The 17632-nt window shown below is 41.3% G+C and overlaps 1 protein-coding gene across 5 annotated transcripts in view; it reads left to right on the forward strand.

The window, feature by feature from the left end:
• WDFY3 (WD repeat and FYVE domain containing 3) overlaps nucleotides 1-17632 on the forward strand; it is a 132098-nt gene that overhangs the window by 97523 nt on the left and 16943 nt on the right. For 4 of the 5 annotated variants that reach the window (XM_053404180.1, XM_053404176.1, XM_053404177.1 and 1 more), the window contains 12 exons: nucleotides 655-812; nucleotides 1198-1275; nucleotides 2575-2802; nucleotides 4161-4214; nucleotides 7972-8140; nucleotides 9937-10100; nucleotides 12838-12986; nucleotides 13300-13420; nucleotides 14389-14474; nucleotides 15641-15721; nucleotides 16814-16868; nucleotides 17488-17607. In XM_053404180.1, coding sequence (XP_053260155.1) covers nucleotides 655-812; nucleotides 1198-1275; nucleotides 2575-2802; nucleotides 4161-4214; nucleotides 7972-8140; nucleotides 9937-10100; nucleotides 12838-12986; nucleotides 13300-13420; nucleotides 14389-14474; nucleotides 15641-15721; nucleotides 16814-16868; nucleotides 17488-17607 — 1463 coding nt within the window. The remainder of the gene's footprint in view (nucleotides 1-654; nucleotides 813-1197; nucleotides 1276-2574; nucleotides 2803-4160; nucleotides 4215-7971; nucleotides 8141-9936; nucleotides 10101-12837; nucleotides 12987-13299; nucleotides 13421-14388; nucleotides 14475-15640; nucleotides 15722-16813; nucleotides 16869-17487; nucleotides 17608-17632) is intronic. The other variant, XM_053404178.1, reaches the window with a different exon arrangement.

The raw sequence follows: 17632 nt of genomic DNA on the forward strand, positions 1-17632 counted from the left end.
GACTATTTAAATCATTTTTTTTCACAGAAAGACTCAATCTTGCTGCTATAATCATAATATTTACAACCATATGAAGGTTTCATTTTTGGAATAATAAATTTTCAGAGTAGTTTTTAGTTATATCACAAATTACTGATTTGGTTATACTATTAGAAATACATAGACAATTATGAAATTATGGTGAAGTTTAAGAAGTTAACTGTTCATATTTGGACAACTTTTCTGCTGTACTTTATTGGAAGGAGAAAAATAATCATTTCCTTAATAACCATTTAAACAATTTATTTAACTAAACAATAACATTATAGCATATGTATCCATGTTTGTTAACTGATGTGATTAATTTTATTTATTAATTTTTTTAATTAGACTGAGTTTTAGCACATATGAAAAACTTAAAACAAATCCTTATTTCCTGATGAATAGCCTTTGGACTATAATGTAACTTAAATTGAAGACTATATTTAGAAAGATTTTCCCCCCGAAAGCATTTTATTTTAAAAATCCAATTTAAATTTTTTAAAAATCGATTTAAATAAAAAAAAATCTGATTTTTTTTTAAATCATTGATTTTTATCCACCCTGGTTTGTAGATGTGCTAGTAGGGTCCAGTAAATATGCTTTGAAAACCCCCAACTCTTCTTGGCATTCTAGCTCATGAAAAGAAAAGCATCAGTAGAGGAGAAGCCTTGGCTCCGACTACCCAGTCCAAGCTCTCCCGGGTCAGCAGTGGATTTGGTCTTTCCAAGCTAACAGGATCGAGAAGAAACCGAAAAGAAAGCGGTCTTAACAAACATAATCTATCCACGCAGGTATTGCATAGCATTTAAAGACAAACAGATAATACAAAGGAAAAACAATGCTCATCCCCTATACGTATAACAAATTGATCAATGATTTAGCCTGTCTTAATAAATCCCCCCTTCACTATATTCTGTTACTTAGATTTTAAACTGCCTGAATGATAAGTACTGTGGCCTTAATCCACCATAGCAGTTTCAATTAGATGAGATCGTTGAAATACTTTGCTAGATTAGGGGTATTTTTTTAATTGTAAAACTTGCAGCGTAACTACTGTCTACCATAATTCCATACGTAATCCACACTACTTGAAATTTTCAGGGTTATTTTATATGTAAGTTGTTTTAAGGATGAGCTTTTCTGCACACATTAATATATTCATTATTTTGCTGTTAGGAGATCTCTCAGTGGATGTTTACTCACATAGCAGTGGTTCGAGACTTGGTAGATATGCAGTATAAAGAATACCAAGAGGTAAATGAGAGCAGTAATCAAACCGAATGCTTTTATCAAATCTGCATGAGTGTTGCATTTAACAGTAGTTTCTTTATTTTGTTTCATTTTATTTATAAAAAAAAAATTATTTTGCTTTTCTGTTTTAAATTTGTAAGTCCCAAAGTGGTTTGTGATATACATAAAGCAACCAAAGTAAAAAATAACAACTAAAACATTTTTACATAGTCATGCAATTTAAACTATACCATCCAGAACCAAAGAAGAACTCAGTATCAGTAGTCAGGAAATGCCAGAATAGAAAGGTTTTTTCCTGTCTGCAAAAGTGCCACATTGTCTATTTTCTCCAGGTCTCCACGGGGAGCTCATTCCACAAATTGGGCATCACATTGAAAAAGGCCTTATTCAAACTTGTCAGTACAATCGGAAGATCCCCACCCATAGATAGTTCTCACTAAGAAACATACACCATGCAGAGATAGAGATAAGATAATGATCATATCCTTTTGATAGGAGATTTCAGTATTTTCAGAATCTGTTGAAATTGTCATGTAATTCATGCATCTACCCTAAGACTGTGTTCCTTAGCATCATAGATGGAATATGAGTAAGGCTCGTCCTTCTCAACCAGCCATCTCCTAAATTAAAGAGAGTTCTTTATGTTGCTGCCCTTCAACTAGAGAAAAAGCCCTGTCAGCAGTTAAGAGGGGAGCACCCATAACTCAGTGGTATATATGCTTTGCATGTAGATGCCTCAGATAAAATCCCTGGCATATCCAGTTAGGTAGCAAGTGATAGGAGAGAATTCTTTCAGAAACTCTTCTTAAGAGTGGACTGTACTGGGATAAAGCAGCTTCATATGTTTATAGAAGGATTTGTGGTGCTGGCAGCCTAGGAGCAGTGCTAGAGCTGCTTAAGGAACAGGTGCAGATTTAAGTACAAGTACACAAGTACACCCTTTTTATAGACAACACACTTTATAAATATGTAATTATGAACTATGTAAATAACAAATCCCATGCAAGGACAGTTCACAACTTGAGTTTTTAAGCTCCGAGATTGTGGAAAACAGCATGAATATCCAACTTTGCACCTTGAACCTTTTAAAAGAGTTTGTTTTATTTTCATTTATTAAATTTATATACCCCTCTTCGAGGATCACAGGGCAGTTTAAAATGCCTTGGGCGTCTTTGCTGCCGTGCCTCATGAGAATCTATGTCAGTTAGAATCACGGTACAAGGGAACTTACTTGATTCTGCATGCCATTTATGACACGTGATTTTGCACACCATGGCAGTTAACCTGTAGTGTCCTTTCCAGCGTCAGCAGAATGCGTTGAAGTATGTGACAGAAGAGTGGTCTCAGATTGAATACGAGTTGTTACGGGAGAGAGGACTGTGGGGCCCTCCTATTGGCTCTCACCTGGACAAGTGGATGCTGGAGATGACAGAAGGTCCCTGTCGAATGAGGAAGAAGATGGTGCGAAACGACATGTTTTATATTCAGTATCCTTACATGCCGGATACTGAACATGAGACAAATATGCTGGTAAGTGCAGTTACAGGACGGCAGTAGCTTTTAGCAGTAGCAATGCATTGGCTTATTTCTTGCACCATTGCCAAGAACGTCCATCGCAATTGGATAATGCATTTCTGGTGGTGCTCAGCTATGGGTTTATGGATGGACATTGATTCCCCTTCAAGTGCATATCAGCAAATATTTGCACTAGCTCCCTGAACCATGCAGCTATGGGCGTTGTCTTTTTGCAGCCTCTAGATTCCTGTTGATTAATTTTCCAGTTGGAGGATAGCAGAAGTAAAGTGGGCTATGGCTTTGCTCTGCCCTAACAGGAAGGCCAGACTATACCACCTACAATGTACCAAGCCAGGTACAGCCCACCTACCATGGTGCTTCATAGCCCCCTTGTATTTGCAGTCCTAGGCAGGTAGCAAAAACATGAGGTTAATTGAGTCCCTGGTGGGCTGTCCTACATGGATGATGGACTGCATTGAGCCTGGGGGGATTGTACAGGCCTGTGCAAGTCTGATCATAGATACCTGGGAAGTTAGAAAAATGTAAATGCATTGTCAGGTAGGTGTGACTTGTACAAACGTGATGCTGCTGTTAAGGTGCATCTCTTAACAGCGTTCGGAACTCCCATTGTTCTGGGCGCATTTTGCGACAGGGAATTTCATTAGTGCAAACAGTTTCTGAGCTCTGGGTGCAGTACTGCGCCTAAGATTTCAGATTAAAACTGCAGAGTGGAAGGAAAGGAAGACCTTTTTCAGCCTCCCCACTTCCAGCTACTCTCTGAAGACTGGAGAAGAGACCCTCTTAAGAATATTAGGGGGTTGGGCAGGGGAAAGGACTAGACCATGTGAAAAATGAACATAATATTTTAGCTGCAGTTCATTTTCAGCTTTGTATTCTTGTTATAAAAAAACGCGCCTAGACTTTCCATTGTTGCGCCCATAACCTAGGTTTAAGGTGCCATTTATCTCCTAGCTTTCATATCTCAGTTTCTCACACTGTCTCTTCATAGTCCATCATATTTGAAGATTGAGTTTGTAGGCAAGTGCAGAATCAAAGCAGAAGTGTGAGATGTTAATTTGATCCACTGATAATCAACAAGATTTTAATAGAATTGCTAAAATATTGCGTATGCCTCTTGTGCAAGAACTTTGTGATTAAATTGAGCTTTACCTTGTGCTAGTTTTGGCAAATTTTAAGGTTCAAGCTTCTATGTTGTTATTTTTCCTGCTTTGCATTTCCTGGTGCGGAGAAAATTAGAAGTTCAGTCATTACCTTTTTGCCCACTAATGCTCTGACAGTTTTAGTCGCATCATGCATTCTTCCTCAACATGATATTTCCCCTGATGTTTCTATACTTAATACCCTATTTTCAGTCTGACTTCTCAAGTAAGCCTCCTGAGACATCTGACGATACCATTCCTCAAAAGGTAAAGAGAGAAAACTCTCCACGGGTGGCAAAACAGATAGAAACCTCTCTGTGCATGTTAGGCAACCTTAACAAGGCTTCTCTGGTTGGCTTTCAACGTGCTTCCTCAGTAACTCTGTCGTAGGGTTAATGATATACTAAGAGGATGTGGCTGTGTTCTCTTCAGTCTTCACCTAATACAATGTCTATGTAGCTCTTTCTGTCTGTGTTGCACACTAACAAGCTGTGATGGGCTGTGCTGTCACTATTCTCACTGTATAAACATGTACCAGCTCGAAATTAGAACTAATGGACTATGATGTGTTTAGTGATGGGCAGTTTGGACATTCATGCACTTAGCCTAATCAGTATTTCAGTGCTGGCATAATGTTTTTGCACTGTTAAGACAATCTCACCTGTTCAGGGCACTGTGCTGGCAAAGCAGTTGACTCACCCTGACCCATAAGTGTATTTGGGATCGTCAATTGCTGTTTTCTGCCCCCTTGTTAACATAAACATTTTCTATGTGCTTCTAATGAGGAACATGGGATGTACGTCCTGGAATGCATCCCATGAACAACTATATTGCATTCCACTGATAATTAATTCTCAAAATACGTTGCGAAGAAAGATCCAACATTATACTGCCTTTGCAAATAGTCCTCTATCTAGGTCACAAAAAAATACAGATCAAAACATTTTTAAAAATTTGCTCATCACTAAGTACAATATGCCTTCACTCATTTTGAATTACTTGTCAAACCAACATTTTGGAAGGTGATGCATTAAAATATTTTTTGGACCTTGGTGGACTCGCTAAAAAAGTGTCTGTTCTCTAGGTGGCTTATCTCTTATGTCCACAGGACTAGGTTAACAAATCTTCATCATATAAATGAACTGTTCTTTTAAAAAACCTCAAGCATAATTGGTGATTTTAGGGAGCATCTAGAGAAGAACTTTGGCTGAATTCTTGATCTTTTCCAATAGCCTTCAGAATGAAGTGCAGTGCTTATTACCTTCCTAACCTTATATTGCCTAATTTTCATTTCTGAGAGATAGAGGGGGACTGCGATCTACATGTTAATTGCATTATTAACTAATTAATTCCAGGCATAAGTATTTGGACTTGAATACAACCATCTGTCTACATTATTAACATAGTTTCCTCTTTGTCCCCTGAATTTTCTTCAGAGAGTCGGGGGACAACTTTGGGAGTCATGCGAGGTGGAGGAGAATTTCCATTGCACAAGCACAAATAAGACAGCTTCATTGGATGTGACCTAGTATAATAATGTGTACATCATACACCTGTGGGAGGGAGCCTCCATCTCAAGATCCTAATTTGGCCCACCAGACCTCTGCATTTGGCCCATGAGGCTTTTTGTGCAAACCACATCCACCTGTCAGTCACTTGACATCACTTGACCTCAAGTGTGGAGCTCTCTTATCTCCAATCTTGAGCTTATTTTTTATCTTAGTGCTGTCACATGCTTTGTCCCGTGTGCCTCTGCCTGCTCTTAGACAGGAAAAGGCATCAGGCAGAGGCTTACCTTCAGTCTTAGTGCCGTGCTCCCAAGCTCTGAGATTGGAGATAAGAGAAATGTGGCTTGTTCTTTGACAGTAAAAGGCAGCATTTCCACCCACCCAAAAGAGTCTCCCTTTGCATTCCCAATTTGAATTCAAGGAATGAGAATGAGAATTTATTAATTTCAGTCACAGACCAGTTCCAGCTCACATACAATATCAGGGAAGTCATAAAACACGATAGGGATACATTTGAATTTGCAATTGGGTATAACAGGGGCAATACAGATATAGCAGCAGTTAAAAATACATAAGGTGTATCTTAATCACTAAAATATAACTTAAATTTGTCATTTAAGGCCTTGGTCATTATGGTAGCACAGCTTGTTCCCTAAGTTTTGTGGCAGTCGCACAGAATTTGGCCACCCTTAGCGTGATCTCTGGATCCTTGTCCTCTACCAGGGATTTTAGACGTTGAAGTTCGGACCCATTTGGAGATTTATGTATAGCCGGGATGATAAATGCTGAGCGTATATCCCAGTAGAAACGACAGCGTAACAAGGCATGAGAGACAGTTTCTACCTCCATCAAGACGCAGGGCAGACTTGTTCTGCGTAAGGCTTACCCTCAAATCTGCCCTGGGCAGATGGCAGCCCATTGAATCTAATGAGGGTAAACGACCGTCTGTATTTAGGTATTTGTAATTTTGACAGACATTTTGCTGAGGTGAACCCTCTCCCATTATCTATTATTGTTGCGTGTTTATTCATCTCACTCACGTGACAGTGCAGTTCCACATCCCAAATTTGTTGGCGGATTATTGCTCCAGCTTTCTCATAACCTACAGCTATCAAGGCCTGTGGGGAGAACCCCAAGCCTCTTAGCTTTTTGTGCAGTGTAGCTTTCCATTTGGATTCGTAGGAATCCAGTAGGGTTACCAGAGCCAACCCGACAAGGGGAAAAGCAAGTTTTAGCCAATAATGGATCTTCAGGGTCCGTATTCAAGCGCTGACAGGGATTTGCCTGACCTCCAAGGAACTCAAATGAGAAAGCACAGCAAAGGAAAAACATAAAATTGACATGCTGGGGGCTAATCCACCAACTTTATCAAAATGACCCACAGAGGGTGAGCCAGGCCCTCTGCCTGATCCACTTCTCTGTATTACCCATTATTGCTACTAAAATAAATGGAGGTTAGAGTCGATTCTCTCGACCCAGTTGGCATGTTAGTGATACTTGTTGCTTGGATCTCTGTAGAATTTGGCAGGGGGTGAAGTGATTTTTATGAATGCTGCCTCACTTGCAGTTTTTCACCACGCTAGCGTAAAGATGATAAACGCTGGTTACTCAACAGTTGTGGGGTGATAAGTGCTCTGAGCCCACGGAGAAGCAGTCGCATCACTGTTCTCTGCAGAAAGAAACTCCACAGATGTATTTCACTAGTAATGAGAATGAAGAGAAGTGGACTAAAATAGAAATTTGGTAAAACATTATAGCGTTCCAGAAAACATTTCTTCTTCTTTGATGAACTGTGAAGTTCCTGTAAAACATGATTGGAGCTTTGGCAAAAATGCAAAATCCCACCTCCCCCCCCCCCAAAAAGATCCACTTTTACCATTGCACTCAACATTTAGTTTTGGTCATGAGACCTTGGCCATTAGGGAGCATGCAGCTGTGTTTGATTGCAGCCCAACAAATAGAAAAAGAAACATAGCATGTATATTGTGTGAGCTAACACCAAACAGCACTTTGGTTCTTGAGCACCACATCCATATGAACAAATTACGATAGCTTTCCTGCCTCCCCCATTCTCTGTGGCATAATCATAAAACCATAGAATTGTAATATCATAATTAAAGTAATAGTCTGGGAGATAATAATAGGTCTAAATTAATCCCAGTCAGTTTCTCTACATCCTTGCACTTTGGCTAACATTTCAGTGTTTAAAGAAAATACCTGAATTGGCTGGGTGCAGTATTGGAAATGATGAGATGCCAGTTCTTTTGTGATGATTCACAAAGCACCGAACACATTTTGCTAACTTTTACGTTCATCGAGCAGCATTTAATTTTTGATCCTCTTTCCAGCAACAATAGGTTCATTCCAAATCTAGCTGATTAGCCTATTGGGAACTTAATCAGTTTACAGTTGGCTGCCTCCAGCTACAACACTTAGCAGGTTCTGAACATAGATTTATATTTAGGGTATGTTTGAGTTGGTTTTGCCAAACGTTTTTATTCTGTTGTTGTTTAAAGAAACCTGCGCGCTACCGGAGAGCTATAAGCTATGACAGCAAAGAATACTACATGCGCCTGGCTTCTGGAAACCCTGCTGTCTTCCAAGACACTGTCGAAGAGAGCTCTGAAGGAGAAACTGCTCAGCAGGAGCCAGAACACGGGGAAGATACTATTGCAAGAGTTAAAGGTGGGTATTTTCGCACATATCTCTGTATGCATAGGCATGCTTGACAAAGACACTCCTCCCTGGAAGAGAGGGGAGTGGTTGTGGGCGGGAGCCTGAGCTCCGCCCCTAGCAGGGGGCATTAGCCCCCTGCCTCCTCCTCTCACCTGGCTGGCGCCCACGCCCCTCGGCAGGCACCCAACCAGGTGCCTCCAAGGGGGCGTTTACTGCAGCCTTTTGTTGCGGCGCCAGCCTCTCCTCGGCCTCATTCTTCTCCGTCGTCTCGTCGCGAGTCACCCACCCTCCACTCCCTTTTAGCTCAGGGTCTTAGTTCATTGGCCTTGCTATGGACCTTAGGTTGGTCGCCCTGGTTGTCCAGGGGGCCTGGTAGGAATTTTTCCATTTGGCATTAGGCTTTTTGGGTTTTTTTGCCTACCTTGTAGCAATTGTCACAACTTTTGTGGTATTGGTGGGTAGGTTAGGCATTGGAATAATGTGTTGTGGTGTGTCGAAGGGCTAGGTGTGGACATCGCCTATGCCTTCAATTTTTGGGTATTCCGTTAAAGGAATCTGGCGGTCGTGTACTCTGTCCGATGCCTGCTTGGCGGGAGGCCATGGCACGACCCTCGGTGACATCAGGGGAGAGCCTATAGTTGGATTAGCATCAACAGGCTCCACCTACTGGTGAATAAACCCCCTTGTTTTAGACATCCAATGCCTAAGCCAATACCTTTCCACTGCTGTAATCAATAAAGTTGTGGCCTTTTCTTGCCCATTAACCTTATATCACGTGTCCTTGCGTATTCATTTCACATTGCGGGGATCGGGTCCTCGAACCACAAGTTGAAGTTATTTATGCTTTATTTCCCTATAGGGACGTATGCACAAGCAGCAAGCTGTTCTTGAGTGTGATGGCAGACATTCACAATTTTTACATTCATAGGTTATTTAGGACAAGTCAGAAGTCTTCAGCAGACCCGACTTCTGCTGATGTGTGAATTTTGGCCATTGTAATACTTTAGTGGCCTCCCTAAATGTGTGACTCACCCCAAAGATGCTAAAACTGTTGCTTAAGAACGATTTGAATCTGTCTTGTCTAGTAGTCCTTCCCTATCAGTAGGGAATTGGTCAACTTCCAGTCACCTTTGCATCTAGAATTTTTTGTTGTTGTGGGAAGAAAGATGCATAAAATTGCATTTAAATGTTTTAAATTATATATATATTTAATGCATTCCTGCAAAACATGCATTTTAAAACATATTTTGATAGTTTAGTGTGCTGAGAATTGTATTGCAGCGTTCAGAGGAATGCAAAACCTGAGGACACTTAAGTTCTGTTAGTGTTTTTAGTCGACGAGGTCACTTCATATTGACCAGGTCACTTCACATTGGAATTTGTAAAGATCAGATTCACTAATTATCCCTATGTATCAGCACAGTGTGTTTGTAAAAGTGGGCATGCCGTTCCCCTTGACTACATAGCATGTGAACAGCCTGTATGACCTAAACTTGCATTAAGATTCTCAGTCCCCCCTCTGGGAGCTTGGGGGGTTATCCCGTTTTAGCCCCACAACAAACAATGAGAGTGTGTGACTTATCTGAGATCACCCACTGACCTTCATCCCTGAGCAAGGACCGTTATCCATTGACTGCCCTTGGCCTGCAAGTTCTCAGGCTCAGCTGGTCGTGCAGAAATTCTACCAGTTTTTAGCTGTAGGATTTGGGGTGGGCTTTAAGTAGAGTATGCAGCGCTGCTCATGTACCACACAAAGTTCAGTGACTTACAGACAAATGTGCTGCTGGTTTGATTGCTTCATGCAGGCCTTGTTAAACCACCGCTGAAGAGATCTCGTTCCGCACCTGATGGTGCTGATGAGGAGAATCAGGAGCAGCTGCAGGACCAAATAGCTGAGAGCAGCTCTATAGATGAAGAGGAGAAAACCGATAACACAACTTTGCTTCGACTGCTCGAAGAAGGGGAGAAGGTATAAACCAGCATTTAATGCTCTTTTTGGTCTCTCAGTTACTGAACCTAGCAAGCTGTTGTGTGGAGGCTTCTCTAGTGCCTCTAGTCCCTGAAGCAGTTCATCCATCATTCAAAATGAACATGGCATAGAGGGGTTGTGGAGTACGCGTGTGTGATATCTCACAAAAATGTCATGCATTGTATCCAACTAAGTTGTCTTGTTCACACAAGGACTTCCAACTTATGCAGTGGAATTCCCTCTCCTCTTGTCTCCTATCCTTGCCCTATGTCCCCCCCCCCCAAAAAAAAATCAGTTCTGGAGAGGGGAACCCTCAAAACAGATGGGGGGAGGGGAGGAGAGAGGGGAAGTTCCATTATGCAAGTGGAAGTCCTTGCATGAACACACTGACCTGTTGGATACAACCCTCTGTTTCCTAACCCAAACGCAGAATTGTTAATTAAATGGTGACAGAGCCCCTCGCAGGAAACTAACATGGCTGAATAATTCTAACCCACTGCGGATTTAACCTTCAGTTAAGCTCTTCTCTTTTTTTTTTTTTACACCTTTGATATAAGAATGGTTCTTTTTTTCACCTGGCAAACACTTTTAAATTGGAACTCAGCCTTAAAATTCAGTGAATTACTAGAGTATCTTTGTTCCTTAAGTTTGCAGGAGCACGTTTAATTGTGGTTGGGAAACAGTTTTTATGAAACATTGACATAATAGGTTCTGAAGTGCTGTTGAGAATGCTCATAATAAATAGCCTTACCTTGGAAAATGTCTGTTGCTTTCAGTGATGAGTGTCCTCATTTAAAACAAATGTCATATTGTTGTTGGCATAGTTTAGAAACAATACTCTTAAGAAAAATATACAAATTCAGCTTTGATATTGTAGGAACCTATTTTGATTTTCTTGGAACAAAAATGCATCCACATAGAGAACTGGCCCATCTTTCCAAGGTGTGCAATACTGTAGCGCAGGTGTGTGGAATCTCAGGCCCTTGAAGTGGCCCTCAGAACTTTCTCCAGGCTTCACCCCTTCTGAGACCCTGCTCTGCACCCTGTTCAAATGCTTTTTGATAAAGCTGCCATGATGCCTCTTGCTTGTCTATTACAACCAGCTGCATAAATCTCACTCTATGGAAGGCAGTAGAATATTTCCTTAATGCTATGTGTATGCAGTTTTATTATTCTGAAGCATTATAAATAAGCATTATGTAATAGTTCTTTGTACAATTTCAAATCCTTATCTTCTGGCATGCAAAAGGGGAGGATCCAATTTTGGATTCCAGAACATAGTTTGTATGAGTTGCAAATGCCTTTGACTGGCAGATGAAAACTTAGTATACGCCATAGAATCCACATGACAATGGCTGGGAAAGTTTTCACATTGCCTCCTCTCGAATGTCAGATTATGCGTGGAATAAATAGACCTCTCGAGGTGATTTGTTGTCTTTGCATTCATCCTCACTCAGTGTCATTGTGGCTTCTTAGTTTATGAGGACATGAAGGGCAGGTCCCCAGGCACCACTGACGCAAGAAAATAACAACTGGGAAGTGTTGCTTGTACTGCAATAATCACTTCCATTTTTTCATTCTGTCTTGGCTATAAACAGGACCCTCTCCTCCTATAATTTAATCAAAAAGAACATTATAGGGCAGAGGTTATTTATATGCTGATGCTTGCATTTCAAAATTAAATCAATGGGTTGCTCTTTATATTTTTACCATTCCTTGTCCTTTGGCATGCCTTTTTCCTTTATCATATCTGAGGAGCAGAAAGGGGAGTGATAAGTCACAATCTAGCCAGAATTAAACACATTCAGGTCCTGTTGATACTGCCTTATTTCATCCTCTTCAAGCAGTTATAGTAGCTTAGCACTGATTTTCCTATGTTGGATTTTTATGCCTATCCATCTGTCAAATTCATGGATCCAAGGGCAGGTTATTCAGGTCCATAGTATCATGCAAAGCCACTTCTGGCCTGCCCAGGAGGTGGGGTTGCGGGCTTCACGCCCACCCCACATGAGCGGGGGCTAATCAGCTGGCTGGCTGGGGGGGGCATGGCCTGCCCTATTTAGGGCCGGCACGGAGGGGGCTCACCCTCTTTTCCCCGGCTCGCCCCCAGTTTGTTTCCCGCATATCAGCTGTTCCTGTTTGTCCGAGATCTTATCTGCCTTGCCTGGAGCGTTCCTGCCTTGCTTCTTTGTTGCCTTTGTTCTTAGCGGCAGGGTACCTCGTGCAATATGCTATTCTCTTTTACATGAAACTCTGTTAGTCAAGACAAGGATCTCCAATTTCAACTATAGGACCAGATTAGTTTTCTTCAGGGTTGCCATACAAGCCTAACCTCCAAGAAGACACAACTGGCCTTGGTTTTATTTCATTCCATATAAATAGTTATCCCGCTTAAAGACTTCAAGTTTCCCTTGGTCTAAATGGTCCTTTGAGGGCTTTCCTTTCTTCTCATTAAATCTTCAGTTGCAGTCATTTTTTCTCAGATTGAGTTTTAAATGCTGTTTGTGAGTGTTGATATGGCCTCCAGGGTGGCAGGGTGGCGCTGTGGTCTAAACCACTGAGCCTCTCGGGCTTGCTGATTGGAAGGTTGGCGGTTCGAATCCCTGCGACGGAGTGAGCTCCCATTGCTCTGTCCCAGCTCCTGCCAACCTAGCAGTTTGAAAGCACTATAATCATAGTCATGTACATATCCTTATTTACTCATCATGTTTTCATTAAATATGTGCTTATATTACAGATTCAACACATGTACCGCTGTGCTCGGGTTCAAGGCCTAGACACCAGTGAGGGGCTCCTCCTCTTTGGCAAAGAGCACTTTTATGTGATTGATGGCTATACCATGACCGCCACCAGAGAAATACGGGACATTGAAACCCTGCCTCTAAAGTGAGTTAGGCGTGACATTCTTTGAAATTGTAAGAGAAAAAAATGTATCCCTGTTAGAAAGGATTACAGCATCAGACCTATAAAAAACCCTCCTGACTATAGCTCTTAAATGCATCTCCAAAAACAACACTGCACCTAAAATAGAAATATGCAAAATCTGTATGTGACTCTATAGTTATTGAATCATAGTTTTGACAATGCTCGTAATGGTTTATGAAGCCAAATATGACTATGGAATATGAGTGGGTGAAATCAGATTTGCTATGTATAGTCTTATATTTATAGTTTCTCTCCTACCTTTTACTCTCTACAGTATGCATGAGCCAATTATACCCAGAGGAGCCCGACAGGGTCCAAGTCAACTCAAAAGGACATGCAGTATTTTTGCATACGAGGATATTAAGGAAGTGCACAAAAGAAGATACCTGTTACAGGTATTGTTTCTAGTGGGGAATAGCAGGGTTTCGTAAATATTTCATTTATTTATTTCATAATTTAATGAAACTTACACACTACTTGATTTTTTTAAAAAACCAACAACCCTCAAAGCAATTTACAAGAAGAAAAAACAAGAAAATCAAGAAAAAAATCACAAACATACTTTATAACGTACAAAGGCTGAAATACTAAAACCTTTAAAAATTACCGTACCTTTCTAAGCATCTGGGTAGGCTTGTCTAAACCAGAATGTTTTTAGCAGGCCCCAAAAAGATTACAGTGGTACCTCTGGATGCGAACGGGATCCGTTCCGGAGCCCTGTTTGCATCCTGAAGCGAACGCAACCCGCATCTGCGTGGGTCGCGATTCACCGCTTCCGCGCATGTGCATGATGTCATTTTGAGTGTCTGCACGAGCGGCGAAACCCGGAAGTAACGCTCTCTGTTATTTCCGGATCGCCGCAGAGCGCAACCTGAAAATATTCATATGCTTGATCTCAACAGGCAAGGCGTTCCAAAGTGTAGGTGTTGCCACACTAAACAATCAAGTTCTTACAAATGTGGAACAGGTATTATGTGGCACTTGTATTAGCGCCAGTTCCTCCAATCATATCAGTCAAGTGGGCACATGCGCGGTAAGGCGATCTCATAGGTAAACTGGTTCCAAGTTGTTAAGAGCTTTATATTTTATAGGCACTGGCGTCACCCTGCCACTTGCTTAAGGTGGGATAAAACCCTACACATAATATATATTGTAGTCTTTTTATTAAACATTTTAGTCTCGAAGCTCCGGTGCATTGTAAAGCCTGACAAAGGGATTAGGGCTGATTTTTAAAGCACAGTTTGCAGGCGTAAGTTGGCTTCATACCTAGGTAAAAAAGGTCTGACTTCGGCTTCGTGAAAGTCCACAGCAATTACTCTTCTGTGCTTGGACAACGTTTTTAAAACCTGCCATTTCTTTGCAGCCAATTGCTGTTGAAGTATTCTCTGGAGATGGACGCAACTATCTTCTTGCTTTTCAGAAAGGAGTAAGAAATAAAGTCTACCAAAGGTATTTCCATTCATATTATTTATAATAAGAGTACTTATAACAAGGGTATTGGCAAGGCAGCCATGGGAGAGGCTTGGCTCTTCAAAAGGGCTTGGGAGAATGTGATGTTTATAACCAATACCAATAGGGTCTGTTAGGCTTGTGTGTTGAGCATGCTCTCCTATTGATATTAGGCAAGAATATTAATAGAGAAAAAATTGTAAACATTTGACCACAAATGAGAAACAACTCCATATTGAATTTTTATTGACCACGAGGAGATGTTAACATTTAACACTGCATTATCCCCTGCCCTTCTGCTGCCCATTCATCCACTGTGGGAATTCCTCTTAACAGGGAGTGAGATGAAAATCTGGCCGCCGCAGCAGCTAGCCTATATTATGCTAAACATAGCCTTATTACAAAGACAAGAGAATTATTTCATCTCAACTTGCTCCTAATAATTCAGCCTGCCTTAGAAAGAGGGCAGCCAACCAGTAGAGCTCAAGAACCCATATGTCAAGATCAACCAAGAAGTGAGCTCAATAGGCAGAAGGGGATGTTGCATTTGCTGAAAATCTCAGACACCCCAGCGACACATGTAAGGGGGACACTACACAGCATGAATATAGGTGGGGTCTCCTCTGTCCTCTTATAGATCTTCAGTCTGGGATTTTACTAACCAGAGTAATTCAGTGCCACCTCCAGAACTTGACCACCTCTTTAGTCACCCTTGACTCAAGATCACAGGATCAATGCAGATCTTTGAATGGACTCTGCTGTTCAATTCCCTTTGTGGACACCTGCAAAAATTGTTCATTCCTGCCTTATACCTTCTAGTTTTATGAACAAAAGAGGATTTGCTTGCTATGTTTTCCAAGCAGCCGAGTGGACACATATTGGGGTTAAAGTGATCCTTAAATAAACTGTTCCCAGCTATTAAGGGCTTTATGTGCTAACAGTAACACTTTGAATGCCTTCCTTCCTCTCCATCCCATCCCCACAAAAATCTCTTTTAGAACTGAGGTGTACTTTTCTTTTTACTGTTTTTTCATTGCAATGTATACTTTTAATAAAAATAGACACAGCAGCCTGATTAATTCATTAACAGTCTGGCAGTTGGCGCCACCTGAATCTTAATTAAAAGGCATTTTTGTTGATTACATTATCCTATTATTATTTTTAAGGTTTCTGGCTGTCGTTCCATCTTTAACTGACAGTTCAGAGTCTGTGTCTGGACAGCGACCCAACACCAGTGTGGAACAAGGGTGAGTGTCTGTGGTTTTTTTATTCCACGCGATAGTTTTGGAAGTGAAGAATTTACAGTATTCGTTTTGACTACTTTCTACTCATCCGGCTGTTTTAAAAGTTGAACCTCCTGGTGACTTTCACTATCTTTAATGTGTTTCCCAGTGTAAGTAGAGGAGATTTGGAGTATAAGAAAAAGCAGAAATGCAAATAAAATATTGTGAACAGCAATGCAAATAAAATAGCAAGGGGCTTCTCTCTTGAAATTGACTGTGCTCACACATCATAGTAAAGGGTAAAGGGACCCCTGACCATTAGGTCCAGTCGTGACCGACTCTGGGGTTGCAGCACTCATCTCGCTTTATTGGCCGAGGGAGCCGGCGTACAGGTTCCGGGTCATGTGGCCAGCATGACTAAGCCGCTTCTGGCAAACCAGAGCAGCACACAGAAACGCCGTTTACCTTCCCGCTGGAGTGGTACCTATTTATCTACTTGCACTTTGACGTGCTTTCCAACTGCTAGGTTGGCAGGAGCAGGGACCAAGCAACGGGAGCTCACCCCATCATGGGGATTCGAACCACCGACCTTCCGATCAGCAAATTCTAGGCTCTGTGGTTTAGCCAACAGCGCCACCGGCGTCCCTCATGCATCATAGTAAACCATAGCTAAAGGTTCATCACGAATATTTAGATGTCTCCCACTTTGCTCCTCTCCTAGCCAGAGTGAGAGCTGCAAACCACAATCCCCGGCTTAGTATCATATCAGAACCATGAGTCATGGTGGTTGGCTTGCTCCAAGCAAACCATGACTGGGAAACCAAAGCTTGTTTTTGAAGCACTCAGACAGCTACACTACACGAGCTCTAACATCAAAGCATGTTAGACTGTTAGAGGTGACCGTTCCTTGTTGGCATGTTCGTGACATTGATAGTGATCCATAGATACTAGGATGGTACAACTGTTGATTCTTTAATAGTTTAAAATCAGTTATAATTAATATGGTAGCATGGATTACAAGGAAAAAGTTGCTCCGTGTTACATGAAGTTGCTAACATTGCTCTCATATACCACTGCTAAATGGCAAGAGTACTGACTCTTTCTGCTTCTCCTTAGCTCTGGCTTGCTGAGCACCCTAGTGGGGGAGAAATCTGTTACACAAAGGTGGGAGGTGAGTATAAAGAGTAGTTTAGTTAATAATAATAATAATAATAATAATAATAATAATAATAATAATAATTTATTAATTATTATTTATACCCTGCCCATCTGGCTGGGTTTCCCCATCCACTCTGGGCGGCTCCCAATCGAATATTAAAAACACAATACAGCATTAAACATTAAAAACTTCCCTGAACAGGGCTGCCTTCAGATGTCTTCTAAAAGTCAGATAGTTGTTTATTTCCTTTGCATCTGATGGGAGGGCATTTCATATGGCGAGTGCCACTACAGAGAAGGCCCTCTGCCTGGTTCCCTGTAATTTGGCTTCTCGCAGTGAGGGAACAGCCAGAAAGCCCTCGGCGCTGGACCTCAGTGTCTGGGCAGAACGAAGGGGGTGGAGACACTCCTTCAGTTATACTGGGCCGAGGCCATTTAGGGCTTTAAAGTTTCCTTTTCATAGTGGATTGAAATAGAATATTTGAACATGTAATATTGGGGCCAAAATGCTTTGTCACATTTAAGTTCCTGTATTTTATAAAGCGGTGGACAACTGAAACGTTTTTGGTTTTGTTACTGGGAAATTAACACCAGTGCTGTTTTGTTCTGTTTTGTGTGCTATCTCTACAAAGAGAGGTGAAATCAGTAATTTCCAGTATCTGATGCACTTAAACACTTTGGCTGGCCGATCCTACAATGACCTCATGCAGTATCCGGTTTTCCCGTGGATCCTTGCAGACTATGATTCAGAGGTAAACATAAAAATCTTACATTTTG

The sequence above is a fragment of the Podarcis raffonei genome, chromosome 9 (assembly GCF_027172205.1).
Source record: "Podarcis raffonei isolate rPodRaf1 chromosome 9, rPodRaf1.pri, whole genome shotgun sequence".
NCBI classification, from domain to species: domain Eukaryota; kingdom Metazoa; phylum Chordata; class Lepidosauria; order Squamata; family Lacertidae; genus Podarcis; species Podarcis raffonei.